The sequence below is a fragment of the Lynx rufus genome, unplaced genomic scaffold, assembly GCF_022079265.1.
Source record: "Lynx rufus isolate CCGP_SWC_20201006 ecotype Redwood Valley unplaced genomic scaffold, mLynRuf1.p SCAF_3, whole genome shotgun sequence".
Taxonomy (NCBI): domain Eukaryota; kingdom Metazoa; phylum Chordata; class Mammalia; order Carnivora; family Felidae; genus Lynx; species Lynx rufus.
Genome location: NW_025814845.1, coordinates 106,696,443 through 106,715,282, shown reverse-complemented (window position 1 = coordinate 106,715,282; position 18,840 = coordinate 106,696,443). Strand labels below are relative to the sequence as shown.

The following is an 18,840-nucleotide window of genomic DNA, read 5'->3' as shown; positions in this document are numbered from 1 at the left end:
TTATTTGCTCATATAGCAGGGTTTACGTTATATTTTATCAGATACCAACCTCAGAAAATTTTCTATGACCTCTGTAGCATATAATTTTATTGATGATACACCATCAGTCTCAGTAGTTATACACAGTCTTTTTTAAAGTATGAATACTTTAATTTGCTGAAGTCATCAACATTATTGTAAAAATGTTTTAAAATATATATACGACTATGGTCATAAACCCTCATGCTAGCTGCATTCATTTCTAGATACTAAAAAGAACACTTCTAAAAAATTGAGAGAGAGAGAGAGAGACAAGCAGACATGACTGGCCTTATAGAAACCAAAACTTGTATATTCTAAAAACCTTCATGACTTAATTTCTCTGTGCCTTGATCTTCCTCATCTATAATGAAGATACTGACTACTTAAGCAGATTGTTGGTGAGAATCAGATAATAACACACTGCTCTAAGTAGTCATTAACACATCAAACCTCTGTAAATAGTAACTATGATTATCACTGACCCATAAATAGGATGAATTGATCCTTTATACAATTATTCATAGGCAAAGTTTACATCAAAATCTAAAATAGAGCTAAAATGGACCCACATATGTTTGTCAGGTCTTCAGAAAAATAACTTCTATTAATTAACCAAATAAAATATATGTCAATTTTATAACTGTTCTAAAGAAGGTTTACATCATGTTTTAGAAATAATCTATTTTATAAGATCTAGAATATTTCCAAAAATCTTTGTTGATCATATGTTTACTGATGATAGCATCAGTATCAATATTCCTCACTACCTTTTTTTTAATTTAAATCCAAATTATTACACATAGTGTATATTACACATAGTGTAATAATTTCAGGAATAGAATTTAGTGACTCATCACTTACATATAATAATACGAGACCCAGTGTTCATCCCAGTAAGTGACCGTCTTAATGCCCATTGCTCATTTAGCCCATCCCCCTACCCAACTATCCACCAGCAAACCTGTTTGTTTTCTGTACTTAAGAGTTTCTTATGGTTTGCCTCCCTCTCCATTTTTATCTTATTTTTGTTTCCCTTCTTCTATGTTTTTCTGTTTTGTTTCTTAAATTCCACATATGAGTGAAATTGTATCCTATTTATCTTTCTCTGGCTGACTTACATCGCTTAGCATAATATACTCTAGTTCCATCTACCTTGTTGCAGATGGTAAGATTGCATTCTTTTTGATTGCTGAGTAATAGTCCATTGAATATATATGCTGCATCTTTTTTATCCATACATCAGTGGATGGACATTTAGGTTCTTTCCATTCTTTGGCTATTGTTAATAGAGCTGCTATAAAAAAAAGGGGCTGCATGTGCCCCTTTGAATCGGCATTTTTGTATCCTTCAGATAAATATGTAGTAGTGCCGTTGCTGGGTCGTAGGGTAGTTCTATTTTTAATTTTTTGAGGAACCTCCATTCTGTTTTCCAGAGGGAATGCACCAGTTTGCATTCCCACCAGCAGTGCAAAAGGGTTCCTCTTTCTCCACATCCTTGCCAACATCTGTTGTGGCCTGAGTTGTTAATTTTAGCCATTCTGATAAGTGTGAGGTGGTATCTCATTTTGGTTTTGATTTGTGTTTTCCTGCTAATGAATGATGTTGAGCATCTTTTCATGTGTCTGTTAGCCATCTGGATCTCTCTTATGGAAAAGTATCTATTCATGTCTTTTGCCCATTTCTTCACTGGATTATTAGTTTTTTGGATGTTGAGTTTGATATAAGTTATTTATAGATTTTGGATACTAATCCTTTATCTGATATGTTGTTTCAAATATCTTCTCCCATTTCGCCGGTTGCCTTTTAGTTTTGCTGATTGTTTCCTTCGCTGTGCAGAAGCTTTTTATTTGGATAAAGTCCCAATAGTTCATTTTTCCTTTAGTTTCCCCTGCCTCTGGAGACCAGTGAGAAGTTGCTACAGCTGAGGTCAAAGAGGTTGTTACCTGTTTTCTCCTCTAGGATTTTGATGGCTTCCTGTCTTATGTTTAATTCTTTCATCCAATTTGAGGTTATTTTGTGTATGGTGTAAGAAAGTGGTCCAGATTCATTGTTCTGCATTTGGCTGTCCAGTTTTCCCAACACTGTGTTCAGAAGAGATGGTCTATTTTCCATTGGATATTCTTTCCTGCTTTGTCAAAGATTGGTTGCCCATACGTTTGTGGGTCCATTTCTGGGTTCTGGGTTCTGTTCCATTGATCTATGTGTCTGTTTTTGTGCCAGTACCATACTGTCTTGATGATTATAACTTTGTAATACAGCTTAAAGTCTGGAAATGTGATGCCTCCAGCTTTGGTTTCCTTTTTCAAAATTACTTTGGCTATTCAGGGTCTTTTCTGGTACCATACAAATTTTAGACTGTTTGTTCCAGCTCTGTGAAGAATGCTGGTGTTACTTTGATAGGGGTTGTATTGAATGTGTAGATTGCTTTGGGTAGTATCGACATTTTAACAATATTTGTTCTTCCAATCCACGAGCATGGAATGTCTTTCCACTGTTCTGTGTCTTTTTCCATTTCTTTCATAACCTTTCTATAGTTTTCAGTGTATAGATTTTTCACCTCTTTGATTAAGTTTATTCCAAGATATTTATGGTTTTTCGTGCAATTGTAAATGGGATCAATTCCCTGTTATCTCTTTCTGTTGCTTCATTATTGGTGTATAGAAATGTGATTCCTGTACATTGAACTTATATTATGCTACTTTGCTGAATTCCTGGATCAGTTCTAGCAGTTTTTTGATGGAGTCTTTCAGGTTTTCTACATAAAATATCACGTCATCTGCGAAGAGTGAAAGTGTGACTTCCTCCTTGCTGATCTAGATGCCTTTTATTTCTTTTTTTTTGTCTGATTGCCGAGGCTCAGACTTCCAACACTATTTTGAATAACAGTGTAGTGGAGAGATTGGGCCTCCTTGTCGCGTTCCTGACCTTAGAGGGAAAGCTGTCAGTTTTTCTCTATTGAGGATGATATTAGCAGTCAGTCTTTCGTATCTGGTCTTTATGATCTTGAGGTATGTTCCTTCTATCCCTACTTTCTTAACAGCTATCAAGAAAGGATACTGTATGTTGTCAAATTCTTTCTCTGCATCTATTGAGAGGATCATGTGGTTCTTACCCTTTTTTTAATTTATGTGATGTATCACATTAATTGATTTGTGGATATTGAACCAGCTCTGGATCACAGGAATAAATCCCACTTGATTGTGGTGAATAAATCTTTTAATGTATTGTTGGATCCGGTTTGCTAGTATCTTGTTGAGAATTTTTGCATCCGTGTTCATCAAAGGAATTGGTATGTAGTTCTCCTTTTTAGTAGGGGGTCTTTGTCTGGTTTTGGATTCAAGGTAATGCTGGCCTTGTAGAATGAGTTTGAAAGTTTTCTTTCCATTTCTATTTTTGGGAACAGGTTTAAAGGATAGGTGTTAACTTTTCTTTAAATGTTTGGTAGAATTCCCCTGGAAAGCCTTCCAGCCCTGGACTCTTGTTTTTGGGGAGATTTTTGATTACTGATTTAATTTCTTTACTGGTTGTGGGTCTATTCAAATTTTCCATTTCTTCCAGATTGACCAGTTTGTTGGCATATAATTGCTCATAATATTCTCTTATTATAGTTTGTATTTCTCTGGTGTGATGATCTCTCCTCTTTCATTCTCCTTATTCATTCTCCTCTCCTTTTTCATTTTGATCCATCTGGCTAGGAGTTTATCAATTTTCTTAATTCTTTCAAACAACCAACTCCTGGTTCTGTTGATCTGTTGTTTCTTTGATTCAATCTATATCATTGATTTCTGCTCTAATCTTTATTATTTCCCTTCTTTTGCTGGTTTTGGGCTTTATTTGCTCTTTTTCCAGCACTTTAAGGTGTAAAGTTAAGTTGTGTAACTTAGGAGAGCCTGGATTGCTATGTACTTCCCTCTTATGACCACCTTTGCTGCATACCAGAGGTTTTGGGCTGTCATGTTTTCATTTTCATTGGCTTCTGTGTACTTCTTAATTTCCTCTTTTATTTCTTGGTTAACCCATTCATTCTGTAGTAAGATGTTCTTTAATCTCCAAGTGTTCATGGTTATTGCAGATTTCTTCTTGTGGTTGATTTCGAGTTTCATAGCAAACTCGTGGTCTGAAAATATGAAAGGTATGATCCTGATCTTTTTGTACTTGTTGAGGGCTGATTTGTGTTCCAGTATGTGATCTAGTCTGGAGAATGTTCCATGTGCACTCAAGAAGAATGTGTATTCTGCTGCTTTAGGATGAAATGCCCTAAATGTATCTGTTAAACCATCCGGTCCAGTGTGTCATTCAAAGCCATTGTTTCCTTGTTGATTTTCTGCATGTTTGGGTGCTTTCACATTTGGAGCATAAATGTTTACAATTGCTAGATATTCTTGATGGATAGACCCCTTAATTATGATATAATGCCCTCCTTCATCTCTTGATACAGGCTTTATTTTAAAGTCTAGATTGTCTGATATAAGTATGGCTACTCCAGCTTTCATTTGACAACCAGTAGCATGATAATTGTTCTCCATCCCCTTACTTTCTATCTGTAGGTGTCTTTAGGTCTAAAATGAGTCTCTTGTAAGCAGCATATAAATGTGTCTTGTTTTCTTATCCATTCTGATACCCTATGTCTTTTGATTGGAGCATTTAGTCCATTGACATTTAGAGTGAGTACTGAAACATATGAATTTAGTGCCCTTGTGTTCCCTATAGAGTTGTTTCTGGTAATGTTCCCTGGTGCTTCTAGTCTTTGTTGCTTTGATCTTTGTTTTGTTTTGTTTTCTCTTTTGTCCACTCAGAGTCCCTCTTAAAATTTCTTGCAGGGATGCTTTAGTGGTCACGTACTCCTTTAGTTTTTGTTTGTCTTGGAAACTCTTTATCTCTCCTTTTATTTTGAATGACAGCCTTTCTGGATAAAGATTTCTTGGCTGCATAATTTTCCAATTCAGTACATTGAATATATCACTCCTTTTTGGCCTGCAAAATTTCTTGTATATAGGTTTATTGCAACCCTGACCTATCTTCCCTTATAGGTTAAGGACAAACTCAAGTTATGCAGATTGTTGCATTAATCATCTGAACAATTTCCTAGGCGTTCAAAATAGTTTGGTGCTGTTCTAGCTGTGTTTCAAGGACAAGACAAGCTCAGGATCTCCATGATGCTCTGCCATCTTAATTCCTCCTTCCTTCATGGTCTTTTTAAAAAGTATGAGTAGTTATTAATTAGAAAAATACACTGTCATAGGAGTCATCTTGATGAGATGTAACTAATTCTTCAAAATATTTTGTACATATAAGTCATACTGTTCCTGAAGTATTTTAAATGTTAATTGAAATAAGAGTTTTTCTCACAAAGTAATTTACTTTATACTGAAATATATGCAATATGAAAATATTTTTCTTCTTATAAAACAAAAGTGCCTTAAAAGTTACTAGTTACATTTTTAGTGTGTAATTCAGCTTTTCTCTTGACTTGCTCTATGGCACCAGTTCTTAAAGTGTTGTTCAGAGAGTCTGGAAGGTCACACCTACTTTCATAATTATAGTTTACTGTTTTCTTTTTTCATACTCGTTCTCTGATGAGTGTACAGTGGTGTTTTCCAGAGGCTGATGGTAAGCAACACAACAGGTTGAACACAGAAGTAGATAATGTGAATCTGGCTGTCCCCTATTCAAACATTAAGGAAATTTACAAAAATGTAAAATAATAACATTTTTCTAGAAAATTTTTTATTTTGGAAAATGAACTTATTTTTCATAAAATGTTATTTATGTTAACCTATAATGACTTAATATCTATAAGGGGATTAATAAGTAAATATTTTGAAATGTTGCCAGTTTTCACTTCAAATATGGTAAGTTTTCATAGAAATTCACTCTCCTTCCACTGTTGTGATAAATTCTTGACCCTTTAGGGGCACCTAGGTGACTCAGTCAGTTAAGTGTCTGACTTTAGCTCAGGTCATGATCTCGCAGCTCCCCATCGGGCTCTCTGCTGACAGCCTAGAGCCTGGAGCCTACTTCAGATTCTGTCTCCCTCTTTCTCTGCCCCTCCCCCAGCCACACTCTGTGTCTCTCTCTCTCTCAAAAATAAACATTAAAAATTTTTTTAAATAATTCTTGACTCTTTAAACTCAGGTGGTTATTTTTTTTTTTTAATTTTTTTTTCAACGTTTTTTATTTATTTTTGGGACAGAGAGAGACAGAGCATGAACGGGGGAGGGGCAGAGAGAGAGGGAGACACAGAATCGGAAACAGGCTCCAGGCTCCGAGCCATCAGCCCAGAGCCCGACGCGGGGCTCGAACTCACGGACCGCGAGATCGTGACCTGGCTGAAGTCGGACGCTTAACCGACTGCGCCACCCAGGCGCCCCTCAGGTGGTTATTTTTTATGCCATAAAAGTTTTATTTTTTTCTCAAAATTATCCTAAATATTTTTATTGGGTATTAATCAATTTTTGTGAATCTAAACAATTTATGAATGTCTTAATTACAGGTTGCAAGCACAAGAAAACAGTATAATGTACAGATTTCTCGACTAACAGAAGAACTTTCAGCCCTTCAAATGGTAGGTTAGAAGACTATATTCTTCTGAATATTGTCTATTTTATTTTTCTTATTTTTTTTTTTAAATGTTTATTTATTTTTGGGATAGAGAGAGAGCATGAACGGGGGAGGGGCAGAGAGAGAGGGAGACACAGAATCGGAAACAGGCTCCAGGCTCTGAGCCATCAGCCCAGAGCCAGACGCGGGGCTCGAACTCCCGGACCGCGAGATCGTGACCTGGCTGAAGTCGGACGCTTAACCGACTGCGCCACCCAGGCGCCCCTATTTTTCTTATTTTTTTAATGTTTATTTACTCACCTTGAAAGTGAGGGTGAGAGAGAGAGCAGGGGAGGGGCAGAGAGAGAGAGGTAGAGAGAACATCCCAAGCATGCTCCATGCTGTCAGCACAAAGAGTGATATGGGGCTTCATCTCACGAACCATGAGATCGTGGTCTGAGCCAAAACCAAGAGTTGGAAGCTTAACCAACTGAGCCACCCAGGCGACCCTGAATATTGCTTATTTTAAAGCCAGGATACATTTTAATGTGTCTTGTAATGCACATTCTTGTTCATTCAGAAGATACTAAGCCAGGAACTATGCTAGATTCTAGGAAAAGATTAAAAATCAAGATAAACATGCTAACTGTAATCTTGGAGCCTGTGGTCTAGGAGGACAGATGGATGGCATTTATCACATTTTACTATTACTTTTTTTTTTTTTGACAATGCACAGCATGCTATGAAGCACCCATCTGCAGCTGCTAACACATGCTAGTTTCATCTGGGAGATTAAGTAGAAAGTAAGAGAAAGTATATATATCAGTGGGATAGAAGAAAGACAAGCTTCCCAAAAGAGATAGAGTACTGAAGGATAAATAGGCAAAGAGGAGAAAGGAAAAAAAATACTTGTTTCGATAGAGGTGAGATTAAATATGTAAATTTAACATTAAGATATGATAAAATGGAATTTAATAACCTTGCTTATAGGGGAATGAAAGTACAAGAATTTTTAGAGATTGGGAAGATATTTTCCACTTCACAAACTCTAATCCTTTCTGAATCTCTACCTCACTTTTAATGCTGCCTACAAAACTTAGCAACAACTTATGTCTTGTAATAAATATGTTACATTATGTTAGTTCTCTTTCCATCTCCCATCTCCTTCCCTCACTCTCCTTTTCTCTTACTTTATACAAATCTTATCTTTCCAATTATATTATAAACACCTTGAAGGAGAAAAGTCTTATGCCTTCTTTTATCTTCATTGCCTAGCACAGTGTTTTCACAGTATGTATTTTAATAAATACTTATTGACTAATATTTAAACAATTCTGAAGGAAAGAACAGATCTTTTTCCACATTCTACAAACTCTGTAATGTACATCTTGAGACTTTAGTCTTTGTGTACAGGTCCTGAGAGTAATAGACTAGAAACCAGTGTTACTTTTTGTTTAATGTCATTTGTGTTAAGGATGTAGGAACATTAAGTAAAACTAATGGGATGCAGTGTGGCCAAATAGTCATGTCTAATTAATTGTTGTTTTCAAGTTTTACTACTTCTTCTATTACCTTGCTATTTTGCTTGTTGTTTTACAGGGACTGGTTTAGCTTTGAGTAGATTCATAGCTAGAAGAAAGTCTTTCCCCAGTCCAGGATCATTTAATGGCTTGTAAACTCTGGAAGGACAAGAGCATTATCTCTTTCTGTTTTCCCAAAGGAATGAATGTGTGTTGGATAAGATCTGCAGGGCTTTTAAAAATAATTCTTATCTGTTTACACAACCAGAGCTGTGTAAACTCAATTTCGAGCAAAAAATTATATTTCTTAGGATTTATAGTGAAACAATTATAATACATAGCTAAGTGGATTTTTCTAAAGATATTAAATATTATGTGATGTCATGTTGATTCCATGGGGAACTGTCCTGAATAATTGAAAAGTGTTTGAAATATCAAACATTGAGAAATATGTTTGAAGGAGGACATGTTCAACTACTTTAAAAAGCAGATTTTGTCAGGTAACTCAGAAACTCAGACTATAGTTTGAGACATAATAACCTGATGTTGGCTATTGATTTATATTCTTAAATACCAATTTTATCAGCTGGACCATAAACATGAAGTCAAGGAGGGAGGTTAAGCATACTTTAGCTAACCCCAAACTGTTAGGCTTGCAGGAAGGAAAAAAAAAACCTGTATTTTAAGTTAGTGTGCAGATTTTTTTTGATAGGTTTAAGAAAAGGCCAGAACCAGTCTCTCTCTACCCACATGTCTCCCTTTGGAGAGCAACACAGCTTTTATTTCTCCTACAGTTTCTCTTAAGAAAACTCAAGGTTTTAATTCTGCCAAATAGGAGAGATTATTTTTAACCTACAGTAAATAGTGGGGCGCCTGGGTGGCTCAGTTGGTTAAGCATCCAACTCTTGATATTGACTCAGGTCATGATCCTGCAGTTCAGGGGATCAAGCCCTGCTTTGGACTCTAGGTTCACAGTGCTGAGGAGCCTGGTTAAGATTCTTTCTCTCCTCTCTCTCTTCCCCTCCCCTGATCTCTAAATAAATAAATAAATAAATAAATAAATAAATAAAATGAACTTTAATCTACAGCAAATAGTAAAAAGACTGGTTATAAATGCCCAAATTTTATACAAGTAAAATGAAAAATTCAATATGATCTTTTTTGGATATGTGAATTTTTTAGAAGTCTAATTTTGAATCTCCATGTGCATAGGTATTTAGATATCTTTTTATTATTGGTTTCTAATCTAGTTAAATAGAGGCCATAGATTATAGTCTATATGATATTGATTCTTAACATTTGTTGTGATTTTCTTTATGGTACACTATAGGGTATAATTTTGGAAATACTCCATGAGTACTTCAAAAAATATCTAGTTATCATTTGGTCATATTGTGCCCAAAAGGTAGGAATGTTGGTGGTGATTAATAGTAAATATTCATGAAGGCTTTTTAATAATAGTAATTTTAAATACTCGCTTTAGTATTACTGTGAATTTTTAATAGAATTAGTATATTTCTCTAGAAAGGTTCAACTTTTCTATCTAATTTTAACTTTGTTGTTTGAGGTTAACCAAATATTTTTTTTTTGTCATCATTGGGCAGTGAAATGGTGAATTGGGTAGAGAGAGATGCATAGTATATAACATACCATTATTTATATGCCGTTCACCAGATTCAGAAGTGTGATCCAACCTTGTTACTAATATCTACATTAAAAATCACATGGGTATCATGTAAGCAGCTATAAAAAAAGCATTTGACAAAATCCAACCCCCATTCATGATAAAAACTTGCAGTAAACTAGAAACAGAGGGGAACTTCCTCAACTTGATAAAGAATATCTACAAAAAGCCTACAGCTGTGAAGCCAGAAGCTTTCCCACTAAGATCAGGAACAAGGCAGTGATGTGACCTCTTACCATTACTTTTCAACATCATCCTGGAAGTACTAGCTAATGCCATTTGACTAAAAATGGAAATAAAAGTTACATAGATTGGGAAGGAAGAAATTTGATATGATTATCTATGTAGAAAACAAAAAAAAAGTGGTGGGGTGGGGGGGCCCTGGGTTGTTCAGTCAGTTGAGCATCTGACTCGATTTTGGCTCAGGTCATGATCCCAGGGTCATGGGATTGAGCCCCACGTCAAGCTCCACATTGAGCATGGAGCCTGCCTAAAAATCAATCTCTCCCTCTCTCTCTGTCTCTCTCTTCCTCTGTCCTTCTTCCCTGCTTGTGTGCTGTCTTTCTAAAATAAAAAATAAAAGTAAAACCCCAAAAAATTCAATCAAAAAGAAAGAAGCAATCATAGCATAGTAAGGTTGCAGGATATAGAGTTAATATACAAAAGTCCATTGTATTCCCACATACCAGCAATTAACAAGTGGAATTTTAAACTAAAAACACAGTGCCATTTACCTTAGCATGTAAAAAAAATTACTTAGATATATATCTAACAAAATATACAAAGTCTATGTGAGGAAAACTGATGACAGATATCAAACTAGAAGTAGATAAATGAAGAGATAGTCCATGTTCATGGATAGGAAGACTCAGTCAAAATGTCAGTTCTTCACAGCCTGATCCATAGATTGAGTGCAATCCCAGTCAAAATCTCAGTAAGTTATTTTGTGGATATTGACAAACTGACTGTAAAGTATATCTGGAGAGACAAAAGACCCAGAATAGCCAACACAACACTGAAGGAGAAGAAGAAAGTCAGAGGACTAATACTACCAGATTTCAAGACTCACTCTAAAGCTATAATAATCAAGATAGTGTGATCTTGGTGAAAAAATAGACAAGCAGATCAATGAAATAAAATAAATGAAATAAAACAACCTAGAATGGAGTAAAATATAGACCCACATAAATACAGTCAGCTGATCATTGACAAAGAAGCAAAGGCAAGACAGTGGAGCAAAGATAAGTCTTTTTAGCAAATGGTGCTAGGACAATTAGACATTCACATGTAAAAGAATGAATCCAGACACACCCTCCACAAAAATTAATTCAAAATAGGTCACATTCCTGGGGCACCTGGGTGGCCCAGTCAGTTAAGTGTCTGACTTCGGCTCAGTTCGTCTCATGGCTCATGAGTCTGAGCCCCACAGCTCAAAGCCTGGAGCCTGCTTCAGATTCTTTGTCTTCCTCCCTGTCTGTCTCTCCCCTGCTAATGCTCTGCCTCTCTGTCTCTCAAAAATTAATAAACATTAAAAAGTTTTTTTTAATGGGTCACAACCCTAAATGTAAAATGCAAAACTATAAAATTCCTAGAAGATAACATAGAAGAAAACCTGGATGATCTTGAGTTTCGTAATGAATTTTTGGATATAATATCAAAGGCACGATTGATGAAAGAAACAATTGGTAAGCTGGACTTCATTAAAATGAAAAGTTGCTCTGTGAAAGATAGTCAAGAGAATGAAAATTCAAACCACAGATTAGGAGAAAATATTTGCAAAAGACATAACTGACAAAAGACTGTTATCCAGAATATATGAAGAACTCTTAAAACTCAACAGTAAGAAATCAGCTCAATTAAAAACTGGACCAAAGACCTTGACAGACACGTCACCAAAGAACATATACAGATGGCATATAAACATACAGAAAGGTGCTACACGTCATATGTCACCATGGAAATGCAAATTAAAGTAATAATGAGGTGCCATTCATTACATCAAGTGTGTGCCAGATATGCCTGTTAGAATGACCAAAATCCAGAACCCTGATACCACCAACCTCTGGGGAAAATGTGGAGCAACAGGAATTCTCATTCATTGCTGGTGGTAATTCAAAATGGTATGGCCACTTTTGAAGGCAGTTTGATGGTTTCTTACAAAATTAAATATACTCTTAACATATTGTCCAACAATTACACTCTTCTGTATTTATCCAAAGGAGTTGAAAACTTATGTCCACACAAAAAACTCAACATGGATGTTTATAGCAGCTTTTTTCACAGTTGCCAAAATTTGGAAGCAACCAAGATGTCCTTTAGTTAGGTGAATGGATAAACTGTGGTACATTCAGACAGTTATTTAGCACTAAAAAGAAATGAGCTATCAAGCCATGAAAAAAACCATGGAGGAAACGTAAACACATATTATTAAGTGAAAGAAGCTAGTCTGTAAAGGCTACATATTGTTTGATTCCAACTGTATGGCATTCTTGGAAAGGCAAAACTATGGGGTAAAAAGACTGATGGTTATCAGGAGTTAAGGAGAAGAGAGGGATAAATAGGCATAGGTGAAGCAGAGAGGATTTTTAGGACACTGTACCTACTCTGTAGTGAATACATATCATTATAAATGTGTCCAAACTCACAAAATGAACACCACCAAGAGTGAACTCTAATGTAAGCTATGGACTTTGAGTGATAAGGTTGTGTCATTATAGGTTCATCAGTATTAACAAGTGTATAACTACAGTGAGGGATGTTGAAAATAGGGGAGGGCTTTGCATATTATGGGGTCAAGAAGCATAGCAGAAATCTCTGACTTCTCAATTTTTCTGTGAATCTGAACTGCTCTAAAAATAGTCTATTAAAAATCACATATCAACATAGAAGAAATCCCAAATATCACACCATAAAACTACCTTTTCATAGATTAGCGACTTACTATATGAATGTATATGGAATGTTTAAAGTTTCATTTCTTGTGCACTAATAATTCTAGCTTAATGAAAGATAATTTAGATTAATCATCTGATTTGTAACATAGGGTTAAGATCTTCATTATAATCAGAATTCACAATTTAGAAGCTTACTTCAAAATTTAAAAACATTTTGATATACAGTACTTACATAAAATAAAGTTATGCTGAGTACACCTGGATGGCCCCATCGGTTTAGCATCCAACTCTAGATTTCAGCTCAAGTCATGGGATCCATCCCTGCTTGGGATTCTCTCTCCCCCTCTCTCTCTGCCCCTCCCCCACTCACAGGTGCACATGCTCTCTCAAAATAAATAAACATTTTTAAAATAAAAAATAAAATAAAGTTATGCTAAAGATAGTTGAATATTAATTAGTAGTGTACTGACAGTAAGCGGGTTCATCCAAAGCATAATCTACAATTAGTAGAAAATAATCACACTGATTCTCAAAAATAAATAAATAGTTAAAAACAAATAGCTGTGAGGAGCCAGTCATTATAAAGGTTGTTTTTAGTTTAGTCTCATTTGCAAAATATTAAATTTTATCAACTGATTGATATGCTTGCTCAGTTTTACTGATTAAAGCCTTTTGAGGAGAAATGTTAAAAAAATTTTTTTTAATGTTTATTTATTATTTTAGAGACAGAGTGCAAGCAGGGGAGGGCAGAGAGAGAAGGAGACGCAGAATCCAAAGCAGGCTCCAGGCTCTGAGCTGTCCACACAGAGCCCAATGCGGGGCTCGAACCCATGAACCACGAGATCATGACCTGAGCCAAAGTTGGCTGGTTAATCGACTGAGCCTCCCAGGTGCCTCATGAGCAGAAATGTTTAATGATCATGTTAATAAAATTTACTATGTACGTTGGCTGTTTATAAGTTTTGCCAAAAAAAAAATTTTGAATTTATATACCCATGTACATTTTAGGCCACAGGTTATCCTCAGGATATGGTGTCACTGCCCAGTTCTGTGTTTCCTTTTAAAATACGTGATAAGAGGTCTCTTGATTTCAGCTCAGGTCATGATCTCATGGTTTGTGAATTGAGCTTCATACTCTCTTTCTCTCCCTCTCTTTCTGCCCCTCCACTGCTAGCTCACACATGCATTCTCTCCCTCCCCCTCCTTCTGAAAATAAATAACATTTTTAAGAAATTAAAATATGTGATATGAGTATATGAATAAAACTAATATGAGAAAGGGGTCTTATTTTTTTCTCTTTGGAATCCCTCAACCTCTGTCACCCATTTAGTATGTTTACTTAGAACTCCTTGACATTCTGTGCTGGAGGCGATTTCTGAAATCCTGAGATAGGCAGCTCTTTGAAGATTGAGGTTTTTTTGTTTTTGTTTAATAATCAATATGGTCATGCTCTGTTGATAGGGTAAGTGTGGTATTCTTGTTACAAACAAGAATTTGTTTGTTGGTATTTCTTTGTTACAAACAAATCATTTTACCCATTTTTTTCTTAAGTTTTTACAAACATATTTATTTACAATATGAATTGAATTTATAGGAGTGTGCTGAAAAACAAAGCCAAATTGAACGAGCCATTAGGGAGAAAAAAGCAGTGGAAGAAGAACTAGAAAAGGTAAAAAGGAAAAAATACCTAAACTCAACTGCAGATATTCACTATTACTGTTTGCTTTCATCACACTGCCTACTAGCAATCCCTATATTATAAGTGAGTGTTTTTACCTGGAATATATTCAGAATCTGTACTTAAATACTAGTATTGCCTGAATACATTTCTTTATAAGAGTGGCCATAGTACTTGTACTTTTTACTTAAAGGTGTACATTTTTTGAAGTAGCTATCCTTGATTAAACCTTATTCCAGTAGTAAATTTTACTTCATCTTCCTTGTGTTTTTAAATTCTATGCCAACTTTTATTGGGTTCAGGCCATCTATAAATACAAATATGTATAACCAGAAAATTACAACATTGCTCTGATTTTAACCTTTTAAAAGTATAGGTTTTTATTTTGTAAGTAGAAAAATATTACCCAAATGATATTTATGAAAAAATACTGTAAGAAGTGTGTAGTTTAAAATTTATTTCTTACTTAGATAGCTTTTTTATCATCAGTAAATATCCCACTCTTGTAAAATACCTTGGGAAAAAATGGAGACTACACTTGGTGCAGAATATACGGTGTTTTAAGTGGTGCATTAGGAACTTTTGTAGAGAGGTTAAGTAAGTTACCTAATGTTAACAAATACTAAATGTTACAGTCAGACTTTGATTTTCAAAGAAGAGTACATACATGCTGTGCTACATAGCATAAAGAAAATCAGTAAACTTAGCAATCAGTAAAAAGCATGTGACATATATGTGTTATTGACATAAAAAGATCATGACATCAGATAGTAAATGAGTCCTTTACAAAGCAGCATATAGCATACATGTCATATTCCAAGTGGGACCTTTATGGTCATCTTTCTCCTGCAAGGTTGATTCCTTCTGAGTTACTATATGTTATGGAATAGGTATAGATCCCATTTAGATTGCCACCTGCTATACATCAGGGCTGGGATGAATTTCTTAATATTACATGGCATAGAGTAAGGAATAGGCTTAATTGAGGAAATGTAAAACTTATAATACTAAAGACAACAGGTAAAGAGAAGGCACAGGTCCCTAATTCTCCCACTGTCCCACAAACAAGTGTGCTGAAGTCAAAGCACTGCTGGGACTGTACTATAGGCCTGTATTTTAGTAGTGGGACATTAACTTGCTGATATTTTACCTTTTTATAGAGTAGGAGTGACAAAGCAGTCTTTTCAGTGGAAGAAGATACAGGTTATTGGCCAGGCAGTCTGGATTTAGAGGATAGCCTTGTGTGGAATTTGTCTGAAAATGTGAGCTGCTTAGCACCTGGCAACTTCACACTTCTTGGGATGTTATAGCCCCTGTGTCGTGGTAGGAAGCTTAGTCTTATAAGAAGCTGAGCTTGGGTACAGTCACTCCCGTTTGGGAAAGAGGAACTCCCGTTTCAGTTAGATCATTGTCTAGTTAAACCAGAGTAAGATTCTGAGGTCACTTTCAGATAGTTCTACTCATTGCTCCATAGCATATAGAATTTTCTTAAAAGGTATTCAAGACAATTGAATCAAAACAATTATCTCTAAGTGGTGACATTTAGAGTATTTTTTTTATTTCAACTATTTTATATTTCTTTTTAAAATATTGAAACTGTCCCCAGTACCAGATGACTTCACAGAAAGTTCTATCAAACAGTTAAAGAAGAGTTAATACCTATTCTTCCCAAACTATTCCCTAAAATAGAAAAGGAAGGAAAACTTCCATATTCATTCCATGAGGCCAGTATTACCCTAATACCAAAACCAGATAAAGACACCACTGAAAAAGAGAACTACAGGGTAGTATTCCTGATAAGCATAGATGCAAAAATTCTCAATGACAAAACTGAATCCAAACTATACATTAAAAAAAACAAATCATTCACCATGATCAAATAGGATTTATTCCTGGGTTGCAAGGGTGGTTCAGTATTCACAAATCAGTCAGCATGATACAGCACATTAATAAAAGAAAGGATAAAATAAATAATTAAAAATAAAATATTAAAACTTTTTGAATAGTTTACCATAAGCATGAATAATTTCAAAAAATAAGCAATTATATGTCAGTTTTCAACATTTTATTTTATAAATATGAAACACCAAAATTATTGATATGTTTTAGTGTGTTACAATGGGAACAGATGAACACATGATTATGGGTTTTTATTTATCCATTGACTTCAGTTTCTAAACTGTATAATTTGTTAAGACAGTTTTCTTCTGTAAGGTAGTACATATAAGCTTCTTTTGCAGATTTACCATGAAGGCAGAGTAAATGAAAGTGATTACAGAAAACTAGAGGAAATGCACCAAAGATGCCTGGTTGCAGAGCGTTCAAAAGACGATCTTCAGCTAAGACTTAAGACAGCAGAAAATAAAATAAAACAACTTGAAATAAAGTAAGTTATTTTATATTTTCTATTAACATTTTTATAATTCACATGCTTTTTGACAGATTCTTTACTTTTCTTAAATAGGACTTATATATATGTTGGGACAAAAAATTTAGCACCAAATAGAATTTTTTTCAAGCTTATTTCTGAAAACTAATTTGTTTCAGAAGAAAAGATTCAACAGTATTATACCATTTATATCAAATTTCTCCTTTCTGGCAGTTAAATAGAATGCTTATAAGATTGGGTTTTTCTTCATACTAACTAAGCTATTGCAGTAGCTTCCTTACAATTATTGCTTTTATAATCAGTTTATACTTATATTTCTTTTTTTTTGAATATTCTATAATAATCCTTCATGTTTATTTATTACATTGTCTATTAAAATGGTAAATTTATAATCTGGTATATCCGTTCTAACTAATTTTCTACCTTTCCTGCCAGAGTGTTACTTAATACAGTAAAACTTAATTTGAATTGCATGAAATCTCAATCTGTTACAGAATATGTTTGATAGATATTTTAAAAATAAAGATGAATACTGTCAGCAATATAGTGGAATGAATTGGAGGTACCCAGCCCATATCCCTCCACAGAAACAAATATGTGAAAGGCATCCCTGGACAAAAGTGCCTTTGTGAAAGCTTTGGGATCCAGATAGGAGGTTACAAATCACTATTGGAGCCCAAAAACAGGGAGGCAGGCCTACACACCAGTGCCAGCATATACTATGGTCCTATCTATGGGCCAAAGCAGCCCCATCTACATGTGGACTTGGCTCTAGCCCTGCTTGTTGACAGTCCTGCACCTAGCCTCTTCCACTTAGGGATTCAGGAGAAACCATGCCTGTGAGTGCTTCTGATAACAGGCCTGCCAAACTCAGACCTTACTGTCCCTGCAACCTGGCTTTAGTTCCACTCTACTGTAGTCTGGAAGCAACCCTGCCACCCAGAATCAGCCCAGTTCTGGGAGTACTAACAGTTACCCAGCAGAAGTCACACCTGGCCACACCTCTAGTAACAGGCCTGCCAACCACAGACCTGACTGCAGACTTAGCAAAAGCCATAAGACATGGATCCAGCTTTGCTGTACCACAGTTTGAGGTAGTCTTTCATGGCTAGGCGTCCAGCCAACCACCCAAAAGACTCAGCACAAGCTACACCCATAGATGCTTCCAGTTACAGACCCACTGACCTCAGAACTGACTACAATCTGTGAAGTAGTTTTGTGACCCAGCTTTAGTCCCACTCTACCACAGTCCAGAAACAGTCCTATGCACATATGGACCAGCTCAGTGGCATGACAGGAGCACCTTTAGGAACTCACTGGACAAAACACTTGACTGTGCCCTTGGCTACATGCCTGCCAAACATGAACTTGGCAGTAGTCACATGACATGGTTTCAGCCTTGCTCAACCACAATCCCAGAAGCAGCCTCATCAGCTGTGGGACTTGGCAGGAGGAAGTCTTCCTCCTTCAGTCTGTAAGGACTAGAAGAGGAATCTGCTTCTTCAAATACACAGATACCAAGAAAGAATCGGGCAAATATGACATCATCAAAGGAAACTAATAAACTAATAAAGGAAACTAATAATTGACCCAAAAGAAATGGTGATCCATGGACTGCTTAACAAAAATTTAAAATATCGTCTTAAAGAAACTCAGCTAGGGGCGCCTGGGTGGCGCAGTCGGTTAAGCATCCAACTTCAGCCAGGTCACGATCTCGCGGTCCGTGAGTTCGAGCCCTGCGTCAGGCTCTGGGCTGATGGCTCAGAGCCTGGAGCCTGTTTCCGATTCTGTGTCTCCCTCTCTCTCTGCCCCTCCCCCATTCATGCTCTGTCTCTCTCTGTCCCAAAAATAAATAAACGTTGAAAAAAAAAAAAAAACTCAGCTATAAGAGAATAGAGTCAACTAAATAAAATCAGAAAAATGTTACATGAACAAAATGAGCAGTTTAACAAAGAAGTAGAATCCATTAAAAAGAAACAAACAGAAATCCTGGAGCTGAAGAACTGAACTGAAAAATTCTGTGGAGTTTCAGTAGCAGACTTGATCATTCAGAAGAAAATCAGCATGCTTGAAGAGAGGTCATTTGAAATCATCCAGTTAGAGGAACAAAGAGA

The 18,840-nt window shown here is 35.8% G+C and overlaps 1 protein-coding gene across 5 annotated transcripts in view; it reads left to right on the top strand.

Annotated features, from left to right (window-relative positions):
• Positions 1-18,840, top strand: part of SCLT1 (sodium channel and clathrin linker 1) — a 220,230-nt gene that overhangs the window by 136,849 nt on the left and 64,541 nt on the right. For all 5 annotated transcript variants that reach the window (XR_006964243.1, XM_047090653.1, XM_047090652.1 and 2 more), the window contains 3 exons: positions 6,515-6,586; positions 14,254-14,328; positions 16,578-16,723. Coding sequence is in view for 4 of the 5 variants with exons in the window: in XM_047090653.1 (XP_046946609.1) it covers positions 6,515-6,586; positions 14,254-14,328; positions 16,578-16,723 (293 nt within the window). In the remaining variant the exon portion in view is untranslated. The remainder of the gene's footprint in view (positions 1-6,514; positions 6,587-14,253; positions 14,329-16,577; positions 16,724-18,840) is intronic.